General features: G+C 40.1%; 1 protein-coding gene across 2 annotated transcripts in view; it reads right to left on the bottom strand.

Moving 5' to 3' along the window:
* Positions 1–15,905, bottom strand: part of gli2a (GLI family zinc finger 2a) — a 72,311-nt gene that overhangs the window by 8,918 nt on the left and 47,488 nt on the right. For both annotated transcript variants that reach the window (XM_058082359.1, XM_058082358.1), the window contains exons 4-10: positions 14,118–14,323; positions 12,975–13,211; positions 5,883–6,084; positions 5,544–5,742; positions 3,191–3,301; positions 2,356–2,496; positions 26–175 (exon numbers count right to left, since the gene is read on the bottom strand). In XM_058082359.1, coding sequence (XP_057938342.1) covers positions 26–175; positions 2,356–2,496; positions 3,191–3,301; positions 5,544–5,742; positions 5,883–6,084; positions 12,975–13,211; positions 14,118–14,323 — 1,246 coding nt within the window. The remainder of the gene's footprint in view (positions 1–25; positions 176–2,355; positions 2,497–3,190; positions 3,302–5,543; positions 5,743–5,882; positions 6,085–12,974; positions 13,212–14,117; positions 14,324–15,905) is intronic.

The following is a 15,905-nucleotide window of genomic DNA, read 5'->3' as shown; positions in this document are numbered from 1 at the left end:
GCATCCCAGCTTTCTTTGTACGTACTGTGCATTTATGTGGTTTCTCGCCCGTGTGTCTCCTCATGTGGACCACCAGCATGTACTGGGCCTTGAAAGGCTTCTGCTCCCGTGTACACTCCTCCCAGCGACACACAAACTCCTTCTTCTCGCCATGGATGTGGTCATTGTTGATGTGCTGAGGAGACGATGATACAACGTTACAAGGATACAGATGCACAGCTTCACCGCAAGACGAGGGTCAGCAAATTCTTGTCTATTTCCCACCAGATTATTTTCCCGTGTTATCCTGTGAGCGCACGAACAATAATGACAAACACACATTGTGAAAGACGGTGCCATAAATAAACCCTGACACTTACTGTCGCTTCTGTCAACAGGAGACAAAAACTATAAAAAGTGTTTGTCTGTTTGTTCAGGATGTCTGCAAGAAATTGGGACTTCCTCAGTCAATAAATCACTTGTGACTAGCTTGTAGTCTCTCTTTTCCATTAAATCTTACTTGATTGGGATGCTTCAGTACAACTTACATTGTGGAAGCTGTAGAACACATGAGTGAATGAGCTATCAAACATATGCACATGGAAAGGAACCACTTCATTTCCTCCACTTATGTCGTCACTTTTTCACCATAAAAAAAAAAAGCTCAGTGACGTCTATTTTGGGTGAAGGAAGAGGAATGGAAACCAGTGTGGAGCTGCTATTTTCAGGTTCCACGCCACTGTGACGCCTTTACATGGGGGCTCTCGAAGCAGTCACAGGTGCGCGTGTAACCCTAAGGGCTTTGGGAGTTGTTGTCAGGGCTTTTGGTAGAGGTAATTCAAAATTGCACCCCAGGGTGTTTAAGGTTGAGAGAAATTGGAGATCCCGTGGTCCCGTCAGGATTCAGGAATCCACTGGCCAAACATTGTCCATCTACACCCTCAATCACACCACACATTCTTTCCTGGGTGACTGTCTAACCCTCCCCAACTCCCCTGGAGTTTGTGTCCAGGGATTCGGAGGTGGGCCAAAGTGCATACTCACACTAGACCAATCATACCGTGCCTGGGCCCACTGGGCCGGGGCGTGAATTCATAACATACAAAAAAAAATAATACAATGGTACCTTGGTTAAGGTCTGCCCTGGTTAGTGTATTTTTTGGTTAAAAACCGAACATTTTTTGCTTGAATTTTGTGTTTAGGGTCCAAAATACTGCCCATATTCGTTGTTTGGAATGCATTGTTTAAGTCCGAATTTTATGTCTTAAAAAGAAGACTGTCGTCATTTCAGAGTTATGTAAATGTGATGACAAGGCTCAGTCATCGGCTGCGTGCAAACACAAAGATACTACATAGATACGCAGCATCCCTTGTGTATGCAACTCCATGGTGACACTGTGTTTCTGTCTCATTTTTCCCGTTTATACAACGTTATACAACATTATACAACGTATACAACGGTTGCAGTAGAATAATGTTATCACTTTGTGTTATTGATGGTTTCCCCCAATAAAACTAGATACAAGTGACGTTAAATGTTCAGTTGTCTATTCACTTTGTAACAATTTGGACATCATTTTCTGCATGTAAAACTATTGTCTACAAAATTTTGGGACACATTAATTGAATTGACATTATTGTCTAGAAGAAAATTAGTTTTGGTTAGAGTCCATTTTGGTTTGTTAACCAAGGCATCACTGGATAATAAAAATACAGAGACACAAAATGATCCAAAATTCAAACCCACGGAACTCTCACCCCATTCACAACTATATTTATTTGTGTGTGTGTGATAAAGACGTGTCATCTCAATAATGCGATCGCTCCCTTTGTAAGTATTTAACGACTTAAAATTAGACTGGAAATAATCCACAAAATCAAAGAAAACAGCGTACTAGAAGAAGAAACGTAATAGCACAAAAACTCAGCGTGAGTGTAGGCCAAGTGACTTTCGGTCCTGACGTGGATGCTTAAGTCCACTCCAATCTGTGAACATGCCTTTTGACAATGAATGTGGTCAAAAAATAGGCCACTAAAACTCCAACGTTGCTGGCATGATAACGGATTTATGAACGGCCCTCTTGGTTTCAGTGCGGAGAGGGTATTGCTGAGTGAGAGATACGGGTCAGGGGTTAAGGGTCAGGGGCTGGAGGCCGAGGGTGCACAGCTGCAAGGCTTGGGATAGATTTGGCGAGGGAAGCCTCATCAATGTTGGCCGTCAGGATCAGTGACCAATCCACATGAAAACATTGTCAATTCACTTTTTTTGTGGTGTAAACACATCAAGCACACTGATAGCGCTAATGAAATTGGTATAAAAAAAAAGAGAATAAGTGTGCTATTAAATAAATAAATATGTGTGTTTTTGATCCTCACATGGACAAGTTGGTCCTGGGTGTCATACTCCTTGCTACAACCCTCCCAGTGGCAGTTGGTCTCGTATATGGCCTCGGGTTCCTGCTTGCACTCGTCTTTATCCAGATCTTCACTCAAGTCCAACATCCCTCCACTCTGGTCCTAAAAGAAAAATAAAATATCCATGTCATGTCACTACGATAATCCAAGGGATAGTGTCACAGCAGCTCCAAGTAGATGAGACTTGATACAAAGCAGAGTGGGGGTTGACATTGTATGAAATTATTCTATTGGATTAGTTTCTTTATTTTAGTCAATTATACGTCTGGGGGGGTTCCCGGGGTTCCCTGCCCCCACAACCCAAACTTGCAATACTTCCCGTGTATGCTAAGATATTTTTGTCCAATCAGAATTCAGCTTCTGTGTGTTGCTATGTTCATCTAATATGGTCCAGGGCCTTCAGAATCAGGAGCGCTGGCCCGTGTCAAATACACACTGTTGGCAATGGGCTGTTTCCGTAACCGATTTCAGATTTGCCTGTCAGGGCCAGCTCTACAGTAACACCAGCACTGTTCTGTCCTCTGATTGGTTGATTAGAGCAAAAATGTTGAACAAGCCAGGTTATGCCCAAAATGAGGTTGTAGGTATAATTTACTGAAAAGGTTTTATATTGTTGGCATTTTTTGATAAATATTGAAGAGTGAAGTGCTCTAGATGATGTTGTAGTGTACTGCTTGTTATTATTTTAGCATATATAACATAACTATATAAATAATATCAATGCATTGTTAAATTGTAAAAAAACTAATCAGAGAATCTGAAACTTTTATGCACAGTTTAGAGGTGAGTTCCTTACCTGAGAAGTTGGTGAGATGGGCAGTGGGCCTTCTGCCTCCATCTTAACCTTGGTCCTCTTGGAGTTCAGTTGGTTGACCGTGCTGCTCACGGCTGGATCTCCACTAGCGTTCTGATAGACAGATAATGACAGATTTGCATAATTAACCAGTGAACCATTTAATGAATCTGATAGTCACCAAACAATCCCATCCCTTGGCTCTATATACTATATCCGCAATTGAATCTCTGATTGAATGATATGAGAAACGTAAGAATACCACCTTAATACCCTTGTAACTACAAATTGGTAGAGGTACCTAGGCTAATTATTACTTTACAAAAAAATAGTAATAACGGACAGCAAGACATCATTGCTTCAAAAATTGAGTTTGCAACAGTTGGTTGTTGATGATAAAACAAAGAAAGGTGGTGATTTAAAATACTCATTTAAAAACATTATCTATATACATCAAAATACAACAACCATTACAATACAATACAATAAAATACAATGCAAACAAACAACCCAGATTAGGCACAACAAGTGAAGACTGGGGCTGAAGCTGGTCATCCGTTTGAGCACAGACCTAGACGCAGACCACAAGACTAGACACACACAAACTAAAAAGCACGTCTAAAAACCTCAAAGGTAGGGCTTAACAAGAAGAAACTGATGTTTGGGTTGGTCACCTGTTCAGACACAGTCTCAAGTTCTTGTTTTTTTAATGCACAAGATTAGACACATGCAATCCAGAAAATGATCAGAGACAATGTCCCTCCATGTCCTTGGTCTTCCCCAAGGCCTCCTACCGGTTGGACTTTGCAGATACCCAAACCACCTTATCTGGCTCCACTCAATGCAACCTTTCTCCTCAGAGTTTCTTCCAGATGACAGTGCTACCATTACCATTACCATTACCATGGGCTCTGAATCCCACCCATAGCAAAAGCACCAGCACCTTTTTGCACGTGTACTACTGATGATATACAGTATGTACCAGAAAATGATTCACTGAGTGGGAAGTTTACATAAGCAGCGAGTCTGGTGCTAACAGTGGCCCCCATAAAGACACAGAAGAGATGGGAGGACGGTGGATGGAACAGAAAGGGAGTGCTGTGCATATTTTTAACCTGAGACACAACTGACTTGGGGTTTTGGAGAGTTCACCGGACAGTTTATCGTATGGGGGATTTGAGTCACATTTGTACACTTCGGATGTTATTATTAAGCATTTTTGACATACGTACATACTTCAAGTTAAGTATGATTATAATCATCTGTATTATAAATTTCTATGAATATCCATATCATTCATTCATTCATTCATTTTCTACCGCTTTTTCCTCACGAGGGTCGCGGGGGGTAGGGCTGGAGCCTATCCCAGCTGTCTTCGGGCGTACACCCTGGACTGGTGGCCAGTCAATCACAGGGCACATATAGACAAACAACCATTCACACTCACATTCATACCTATGGACAATTTGGAGTCACCAATTAACCTAGCATGTTTTTGGAATGTGGGAGGAAACCGGAGTACCCGGAGGAGAACACACAGACTCCACACAGAGATGTCCGAGGGTGGAATTGAACCCTGGTCTCCTAGCTGTGAGGTCTGCGCGCTAACCACTCGACCGCCGTGCCGCCCATACCCATATCAGAAATTGTGATTTCAGTACATCTATGTTAACGTTAATATACTGTATTAATATACTGAATTAAAAATGACCCCGGGGCGGCACGGCGGTCTAGTGTTAGCGCGCAGACCTCACAGCTAGGAGACCAGGGTTCGATTCCCACCCTCAGCCATCTCTGTGTGGAGTTTGCATGTTCTCCCCGTGCATGCGTGGGTTTTCTCCGGGTATTCCGGTTTCCTCCCACATTCCAAAAACATGCTAGGTTAATTGGCGACTCCAAATTGTCCATAGGTATGAATGTGAGTGTGAATGGTTGTTTGTCTATATGTGCCCTGTGATTGGCTAGCGACCAGTCCAGGGTGTACCCCGCCTCTCGCCCGAAGACAGCTGGGATAGGCTCCAGCACCCCCCGCGTCCCTTGTGAGGAAAAGCGGCAGAAAATGAATGAATGAATGAAAAATGACCCCATATTTAATAATTGTTAAGGCGGCACGGCATGATGATGCAGTCACGCTCCCTTTTCAAATGGCTTTGAAAATGCAGACTTCAAACCACATACAAGTGTTTACATGTAAAACCAGATCAATAATATTTGCCATAATTTCATCTTTGTATCATCACATTTGTTCACTGTGCTCTTACATATGAATTCCATGTAAGTAGAGTTTTGGAAGTTATTTGACAAAACTTCATGTTTATCCGCCCAACACCCATCATCCCATCATTATTATTCCCACCTGGTTAGCTTCTGAGTTGGTGCTGTTGTGAGCGGCGGGCATCGGGGGCGTGGCCAGGGGATGTTGGCGCGCAGAGAAAGAGGACGGGGACGGCTGAATGAGCGGAGGAGTGTGGCCGAAGGCATTCAGACCCCTCTGCTGAGACAACAACTGCTGATACGCCACCGGATTAATGGGATGAGGGAAGCTGAATGAGGGGCTGGGATAAAAGGAGAAGCAGAAGCTTTTAGATCATGGGAACATTTGTTTGGAAGAAAACACAGTAAAATGATGGAGTGTATCCCAAACACATGAATGATGTTTTTACTAAAATACTATATAATATTCTGCATGTGATACCTGATCCCTCCAACCGACAGGTGCCCATAAGAGCTGCTGGCAGCCGAGCTGGATCTGGAGTTGTTGATGTAAGCGACCAAGGAGTTAGGCGAAGTGCGGATCATCGTCTGGAGGTCGATGCTCGCATCTGACAACGGCGAGATGGACAGCGCCCTCTTCCTGCTCAGTCGGGGTGTCAGCCGTGGACTGGAGAAGCGTGAAACTGGACACAAAGTATTACAAAGTGATCCACGTGTGAGCCAATTGTTTTTACTTAGTACATTCCTATCTTCGACTAACAGATGCTAACGTTTACCTTGACCACAATAAATCCCTGAACACTCAAGTGGAGGTCACGTCCATGCTAGGCTGCGCTATCTCTTGCATCTCTGCTTTGCACAAACAGCCCCTCTGTTTAACATTTGCATCCTCTTATGCATAATGAATACCCACCAATCATTGCCAGTAATTACCATGATATCAATCTCTACTCAAGCAAGTTAAATGGAGGCAATTTAAACAAATTGATCTAAGAACATTATAAAAAAAAAAAAAAACCCGCCAGATTCACATCAGGCAGCTGATAGACTTTGTTATTGGTATTGTATTCCGGTACTTGTACAAGGGAGAAGTACAATATGGAACATACTACTTCCCTATGGACTAAACCCAAAAGAAGCAATACCACTTTCAAAACTCATGACATCCTGAAATGATGTAACGAACCCAGGATATGTCTTCCCCAAAAATGTCAGGTAAATTAGATTATTTTGGACCATTATAGCTCACTTATCATCATTTTATGATTGCAATGCTTTTATATGGTGTCAAATATTCTAATTATTGGGGTTTTAGCCTGGAAATTGCTGCGGAAAGCCTGATGTATTTGTTACAATACTTGTCACAGTTACTATGGTACCCATTATGTCATTGTATGGTCATACATTATTAAAAAAAAACAAAAAAAACCCAAAAAACCTGTATTATGGAAAGCAGGAAGTGAACATAATGTGCTATACATATCACTATATTGACACTTACTATGGTACCCATTATGTCATTGGATGGTCATATCACCTTGTACTTCGGTACGGGACAAAGAAAAAAAAAATTAATAAATTAATAAAAATATTTAAATAATTAAAATATAAAAATAAAAATAATTTAAATATTAAAAAAAACTTATAAATAAAAAAAACTATATTAGGAAAGCAGGAAGTGAACAAATGTAACAGTTACTGATTGTAAAAGTACCAGATGGGTGGGTAGGATTTAATAAGCTTTGCTTCTTCCTACTCCTTTTGGACATGTGGAACTGTGAACCGATTATGTGATGCATTCAATTGTAATCTGATGCATGTTCAAATGAAATAAAACCATTACCATTACCATTACAATAGCAAAAAATGCTGTTAAAAATACTCCACTCAATCACCTTTTTAGCGCTTTTAACTTGTTCCTGAAAGTCTGACCAAGCAGAAGTGTGCCAAAGAAAAGGAAAGTCATCACCATGTAATTAAAAATGAACACAATAAAAAGCAAAATATTGGCTGTTTTGGTCCCAACCGCTTGACTGTTGCAATCATCAGTAAAGGTAAAGATTACTGAATGCGTAGGAATGATAGAGGGGTCATGGATTTTGTGTGCTGTTACAAAGAGATCAATGACAAATGGAGGTCAGCCTAAATAAGGGGATGATTTGCAATGTGCGGGGACAGAAAGCAGAAGTCATTTGCGCCTGTGTTTTTACATGTTAATTAGGTTTTACAACAGACATTAAAGGGGGTGCGAGTAGCAGGAAACTCTTAATGGGCACATGGCAACTCACTTAATTACACGCAGCAACCGGACAGCTCCTGTGCCTCACCTGCACTGCTGTCAATACGTAGCCGATCTCCACCCGTTAAGGCCAATGAATCCCGGCACCACAACCACTGCGCCAGAGCCATAAACCAGGCTCCTACTTCTAAAACTAACATTTTGGAGGTGGTTTTGTCTTAAAATAAAGACATATGCACTGAATCAAAAGGCCCGTGGAACACGACAGACGTTACGGCAACTGTTGCAAAGTAGCTGTAAACCTACGGGAAAACACCGCTCTTTGTTAAGTCAAAGTATACAGTAAGTATGTTAACTTTTTATGTATTTCATATGGACATACAGTACGGGACAAGCTGCATCTTATTAGGGATCATACTTAAGGAGCTCTTTCTTACGTGGTGCTTCAAAAAGGCCAGCTGTGATGATTTGCCGTTTCTGCAATGAGCCAAGCTTGTTGCAACGCCAAGAGTTTTAATGGCATTTATGCGTATTAATGATGGCCTTTATAAAGCAGGAAACAGAGCTCACAGTCTGGCAGACTGGTAACCTGGCGCCTACATCGCCCCTTTGGGCGCTCTGCCAAAATGAAATATTCGAAAAAAAACACCTCTTCAATCTTTACACACAAGTCAGAAAGTGTGCTGCGCATAAATGTGTAAAAATATGGAAAACAAGCAAACAGTTTGAGACCAACATACAGTACGTCATGAATAATTTCATAAAACAAAACACTAATGTAAACCGCACCATAGCTTAGTATCATTCTTCTACAACTAGAACTCACTCAATAAGCAGCTTCAGTCACTGCTATGAAGAAGCATAGATACTTCACGTACAACTTCATATCTACAGTACCCGCATCTTTACACTACTTCAATACCAAAATACAAAACCTGACTCTGGTGATGCTTCAAACTTACTTTACCTGACTTGAAATTGTCAGTGCTTGGTGGAGAATGTTTTTTTGGTGCCACCTATAATTGAAAGGGTGTGTGGGTTCCGGCAAGGAGTGAGAAAACAGATGTGCGGGCCTCACAAGCTTGAACTAATATTATATGATGTTATGTGTGTGTGAGTATGCGTGTGACAATGAGGGCTGGTTCACATTGTGGGACCCCCTTTTTTTTTTATAACTCATAATTATAGACCATGACACACATATATTAAAAAGCATGGTATGAAGGTGTGTACAAGATGTTTGCAAGAGCAGATAATAGAGTTGATGGAGTACACTTGAGGAAAATAAGAACATTTGCTTGTGCAAAAATATAATATGCAGAATTTTTGGAGGGATGATCATTTAGGAATATGCAAACTTTGCAAAAATGTCCCAAACTACATTTAATACTTTAATTGTGGCTTGCTAAGACCTGGCATGGGTATTTTAATTCAGCCCACCCCATTTTACAAATTATTTTAATAAACTCCTTTAACACATTTTGAAAAATTTGCACATTTGGATAAAAAAATAAAAAAATAAATAATATATCCATTCATTTTCTACCGCTTATCCTCACAAGGGGTGCTGGAGCCTATCCCAGCTGTCTTCGGGTGAGAGGCAGGGTACACCCTGGACTGGTCGCCAGCCAATCACAGGGCACATATAGACAAACAACCATTCACACTCACATTCATACCTATGGACAATTTGGAGTCGCCAAGAAAACCCAAGCATGCACGTGGAGAACATGCAAACTCCGCACAGAGATGGCCGAGGGTGGGATTGAACTCAGGTGAGGTCTGTGCGCTGACCACTTGATCACCGTGCAGCCCCAAATAATAATATATAATAATAATAAATCATCTGTTTTGTAAACTAGAGACTTTTGAGTATTTATTACCTTTATTTTTCATGTTTTGCTTTGTTACTGGTCACATTTTTGCTGTGTTTTTTGTTTGATTGCAGACATGTCGACTCCTGGCCTTGAGGCTCGCCGCACTCAAGGCCTACACAGCTACAGCTAGCCAACGCCACGTGCTACCAGATGGGAAATATATTTACCCTGGTAAATCTCACGAATACACTGTGATTTTTATTAGCAAAGGAACTTGCATTGAGTCCTATATGAGCCCCCGGTGTCCAAACCAAACGCTGCTGTTGTGATTAGCGGTCTGTTTATGCAGACACTCACACTCATGTACCCATGAACCAACATATAGTTAAATGTTTGTGTATAACGTCCAAGATCAACAGTGAAATCTCTCTTCAGGATGGTAGACATTTAATTTGACCTTACTTAATGCCAACTCCTTACAACTCCTGCAGGCTTTTGAATAGCTCCCAGTGTTAAATAGAGTACATTGCACTGTAACTTTATTGAACGCTATTGTCCATTGCTATGTCCACATAAACACGAATATTCTCAAAAACGCACATTTCCCCGACTACAGTGTGAAACAAATCTCCATGAACACAAGTGGATTTAAAAAAAAAAAGTTTGTTCACATAAAAAAGTAATTCACTGACTGCCATGTGTGTTTTGGCCAATCAGAAGAGTGAAAAATCAACCACACTTGTGACTCGTTGTGCATTGTAACGTATCTGTTCATCAAAACAGTGAAATGTATATTATCTTTAAAATCAGCTCACACTTAGACGGAGCCTCAAATACTCCTGTCTCCTGTCTCCTTGACATATTTCGAATGCAACACATCACATCAAAACATCGGAAAATGTGGCACGCAGGACACTAGTTTGAGGCCCCCGCCTTGATATGAAAGTTTAATGTTAGTGCGGCCCGTATGGTATCATGTACCCAGAAAAAATTATTACGTTTGATTAATGTTCATGTTAAAGGTTAAATAACTGTTAATAGTTATCCTCCCTATCTATGTGGAAGTGGTAAGTTTTTGGCTATTTGAGTTTAAAGGAAATAACTTGAAGGCTACCGTTTAGGTCGCTAGCTCTCTAGTTTGCGAGTTAGCATGTGTCTCAAGACCTTGCAGTTGTGCAATATGTTGTAAATAAAAAGAGTATAAATGTGACTATAGTCGTGTTTTGTCATGTCTACAGGGCTCTAATAATGCTTTGTTCATTTTAACCTGAAAAAAAATAATTTGTCTACCCACCAACTATATGTGGTTTAAGTTTTTATTATTTGCCGTTTTATTATTATTATTATATTTATTTATTACTGATTGATTGATTTTCTTTATTCTTGATTTGCAGAAAAATAAAAATTACGATATTTGAGAACAGTGGAATGTTTTATCAGAGCTTTTATTGTAAAATCGGAACCAAAGCACTAAAAAAGTTTGTATATTTTCTGTTTTTAATAAATGCGTTTTTTTTTTTTTTTGGAAAACCTGACGCGGCCCAGACCCTAGCTCCAGTGGCCCCCGGTAAATTGAGTTTGAGACCCCTGGTTTACAGTAATGATATGAAAGCCTTTCATTTCAGATTGATTGTCGAAATGGTTAGACTTATGGTCGATTAGAAATGGATTACCCATCCTGTTGGCGGTGACAGTTTAGGCGTTAAAAGAGTTTCAATGAAACCATTTCGAAAAATGTGTTAGATTTGCAGTTACGGGACAAACAAATAAGCCAACGCACGAATGATCAGTAGGAGCAAGGCGAGGGAGAAGGACATGCGCCCATGTCGAGCATGGTACGAATGGTCTACTGTGAGTATGTACCCACTTTCCCTTAAGTAAACCAGCGGTAAAAACCAGGGGTGTCTGATGAGCCACACTGAAGGCTCCTATTTCTTGCGGTGGGTCTGCTGAATATGACTGTACAAACAGATTTTTTGCTATGGTTTGATCTGTACTACCATCCAAAGCAAACACCAAAGGATGAAGCACATGTTGACCACCTCAGTCACTACTCATCTTCTCTTATTCTGGCACGAAACAAGGTATTTGATTCGGGTTGAGGCTGCCAGTGCAGACCATTAGCCGCTGGCTGCCTGGGTCAATATGAGCTATGTCTTCTCAAGGTCGAAATGGAATGCAGGCACAGTGCCAAACCTTGACCACATCATCACGACTCGTGTTGGAACACCAAAAAAAAAGTCACTAGGATGGTGGCAGTCAGTGGGAACACAACACGGGGATAGATGTGGGGGCAACGGGCTATTAGGGTAAACATCATGTCCAAACAAGTGTGGGTTGGCTGCACAGTGGCGTCACAGAGGTGGTTGGAGGACGTGTAGAACATCTCTTCATCTTTAACTAGCTGTGTCATGATCAATTACCGACACATTACCATGAATGCATTTTTATTTCCTACAGTGACTTTAGCTTAGATTGTCACTACACTGTCTTGGTGGTTGGACAAAAATGAATGAGTGAAGATGGACGCATGGCCAAGGAGAGCATCTGAATATTAAGCATTGGAAGGACTGACTTTCCGTGGCTGGATTCCACTCTGTGTGCTTTCTTTCTATTACCCCATTCATGAAGCCGGAAGAATTCTTGGATGCTTGGCTGGCGCTGGTTGTCACTGAGCTTCTGTCCAAAAGCCAAGTTGAATCCTGTCTTTCTGCTGACTTTATTTTATTTGAACAATTGGATGTAATAAAATGTAATATTTTTATGATGCAGTTGATATCCTTACATTATTCTAGTCCCTAATTTATTCTATTTTATCCAATATAACATTCTGCCTCATGGTGTCATTTTACAAAGAATGCTAACATCATCACACAGTAACTTAACACCCAAAATACAGCTAAGAAATATACAAGTTAAAACCCACCAACTATTTTAACATTTTCCGCATAGTGCATTTTGTCCCAGCAAGTCATTTAATTGGTTATTGTTGCTAATGCTGCCTTTGTCAACCAGAGGGAGCCAGAGGAGCCCAGAAGGAAGCTGACGTCATTGCAGCGCCCCGGCAGCCATAACAAATGAAAATGCATTTTGGACAAATGTTAAAATAGTTGTTAGCATTTTAAAATCATATATTACTTGTATATTTCTTAGCCACCTTTTGAGTGTTAACTTGCTGTGTGATGAGTTAAGCATTGTCAGACTGTTAATTTGTATAATGATCCCCTGCGATTTCCAATACGCTGACTTTTATTATGATAATAATTATGAACAACAAATTAAAAGTCACAAAATCACAAAAACAATGAACGATTTCCATCGATCTTGAAGAATTTCGGTATCAGTATAGGCACCAGCAATACTGAGCCTACATTTACTTGGTATAACACAAAAAAATTGCAGTATAGCCCACTCCAAGCTGGAAGAAAACCAATTTCATACAGAATTCCCAAAGAGAGAAGTAATTCAAACAGTATGTTGATTCAAATATACTGTAATTATGAGGTCATATTCTCACCATCCACAGGACTGATGTAATCTGGTAGGTGGGCTGCTGCCGCCGCCGCTGCCGCCGCCGCCGCTGCTGCAGCTGCAGCCGCTGCACCCGCTGCACCACTCTGCATCAAAAGGTCGCCATACGGACTGCGCTGCCCGGCACTGGCCATCAGATGATAGTATTCCGTGGGGTTGGCCCCAGGTGGTGGTGGAGGGAGACTGAACAGGGATCGGTCTTTTAAGTGTTCGTGGGTGACTGCTGGAGAAATGAGAAGAAAAAATCCAAAATGAAAACAATTCAGGTCGACGTATAGATAAACTTAAACTGTGGATCCATCCATAAATCAATGATTTGATTTTCAGACGTTTCTTGTACTTGGTCACCAATGTTGCATTCATCTCAGGAGGCATTTTTGGTCAAAGAAACAGCCCAAAACCGAATGTTTCCACCACTATGTTTAACAGTTGGGACGGTGTTATTGGTCTCATAGTCACCATTTCACTGCCTCTAAATACGTCCAATGCACTTGATGCCAAAGAGCTAAATTCCGGTCTCATGTGACCACATCATATTCTCCTCAGTCTGGTCTGAGTCATTCAGGTGTGTTGCCAAACAGACAGGCCTCTACATGTGCGTTCTTGAGCAGGGACGGGGGGGCCTTGTGGCCACTGCAGGATATCAATTCATTACAGCAAACTAATGCTTTTCTTGGTGATGTGCAGCCAAATCTGGGCTGGTCCCCCATCTTCCAGTTTTGTGCATGTCTACAGTCTTGTCCCTGAGGTTCTTTGACAGCTCATTTTGAGAGGTTCGAATGGAATAAACTGTTTCTGTGACAAAAAGTTGATATTGGAGTATTTTCCTAATATGACAGGATTCATTTCTGTACTTTACGAACACATGACCTGTGTGTGGGGGTCATATTGCTTACAATGTAATACATTTTTTACATGCTGCGTGTCTCTGTAACACATCTTTGAAGTGAATGAGTACATCATAATGTGTTCCTTTTGGTTTGTGGTGCATCCCTCATCAAATGGTTTTGGCTTGTTGTGGTTAATAATTGCTTTCTGTCTTTGATAATGGTGAAAATTAATATCAACAACAACGCTTTAATGCAATATTTTGTGTCGTAGTTTTCGGTAGGCGTGTGGTGAGGCTCACCTTCGGCGGGGCTCAGTCCTCGTGCTGCAGAGATCATGGAGAGGGTGGGGCTGCCATGCACCGAGCGTAGGTAGTGCTCCATGTGGGGGCTGACGTAGGGATGCGGAGGGCTGAACGGTGACTCACCCGGCCCAGTCGGTGCATGAGGTGATAGGCGAATCAAGGAGATATCGGAGATAACTGGACTGCCTGTCAGTCCTGTAGCTCTGTTGTGAAAAAACAGAGACCATTTTAGATAAACTCCTGACAAGGGGAGCCAGAGTGGATTGTTGTAAAAGTGGGTAGTCATTTTTACGGGAATAAAGACTAAATATTAGGAGAATAAAGTCACGATAATAAGCCACAAAATAGCATAAAGTTTAACTAAAAAGTTGAAATAAAATGATATGAGAAAGAAAAAACGCAATTCCAGGAAAATTAGATAGGGTGTAGTTATAATTTTAAAGATTAAATATGCAATACAGTATAACAAAAACAGAATAAAGTTGAAGTATTTGTAAAAATTTCCCCCAAACAAGGAAAAAGATAAATAAATAATATATAATAATATAATAATAATATATATATATAACTTTATATAAATACCTTCCCTACAAAAATACATTACAAAAATACAATACAAAAATAGCAAAGTTGAAATATTAAAGAATAAAATATGCAATTTTTTTAAAAGTCCAAATATTATGAGCAACAAACTTTCAAATTTTTCAAAATTAAATAATATTGCAATTCTAGGAAAATTAAGGAGGGTAGAAGTTAGAATATTATGATAATAAAGTCAAAATATGAGATTACAAATTTCCCCCGAACAAGGAAAAAGATAAATAAATGATATATAATAATATATATATAACTTTATATAAATATCTTCCCTACAAAAATACATTACAAAAATACAATACAAAAATAGCAAAGTTAAAATATAAAACAATAAAATATGCAATTTTTTTTAAAGTGCAAATATTATGAGCAACAAACTTTCGAAATTTTCAAAATTAAATAATATTGCAATTTTAGGAAAATTAAGGAGGGTAGAAGTTAAAATATTATGATAATAAAGTCAAAATATGAGATTAAATACGTAATGCTGTACTGCAAAAAAGGTACAAGAAAAAAATTACAAAAAAACCTAGCAAAATGTGTAATGCATAGAGAAAAGTTGATTTTAATGACAATTAAAATAGACCATGATAAGACAAAGCTATGTGACCCTGACCTAGTATGTACGTATGTATGTATTATTATTATTATAGTATGTTTGCATGTGAAAAAATACAAAAAACGAGCCATTTTAAAATAGCCACGTTCTTGTGGACATAGCCTAAATCTGCTTACATGGTTTCCCTTCTTCAGTTCCTCAGCTAATACATAATAATCTCTTTTGTTCACCTTCTCCTATGAAGCCCCGGAGGTGCAGACAAGTCAGGACTAAAGCCTTTCATCTGTGTGGCAACAAGTTTTGTTTGGGTTGGCAAAACTACTGGGTCTCTCACAGGCATTACAATGTGAATGGTATAATCCTTCTGAAGTTGCCTACAGCCGCCTTCTCATCTGAACTTCTCAGACAGACTGCCAGTCACATCAGGCTATACATTAAACGTGTCATGTCTGGAAAGTGAGCGGAAGCTCTGTTTGTTGAAAACGACATGAGCGTGGTATACGACTTAGATCAAGAGTGTCCAAAGTGCAGCCTGGGGCACAAAGCTTTTTTTTTTTTTTTGCCCGTAGCACATTCTGAAAATGCATTTGAACAAGAAAAGTAAAGTATTAGTTTATGTTACGTGAATT

Source organism: Doryrhamphus excisus, chromosome 9 (genome assembly GCF_030265055.1).
Source record: "Doryrhamphus excisus isolate RoL2022-K1 chromosome 9, RoL_Dexc_1.0, whole genome shotgun sequence".
In the NCBI taxonomy this organism is placed as follows: domain Eukaryota; kingdom Metazoa; phylum Chordata; class Actinopteri; order Syngnathiformes; family Syngnathidae; genus Doryrhamphus; species Doryrhamphus excisus.
This window is presented reverse-complemented; position numbering and strand designations above follow the sequence as displayed.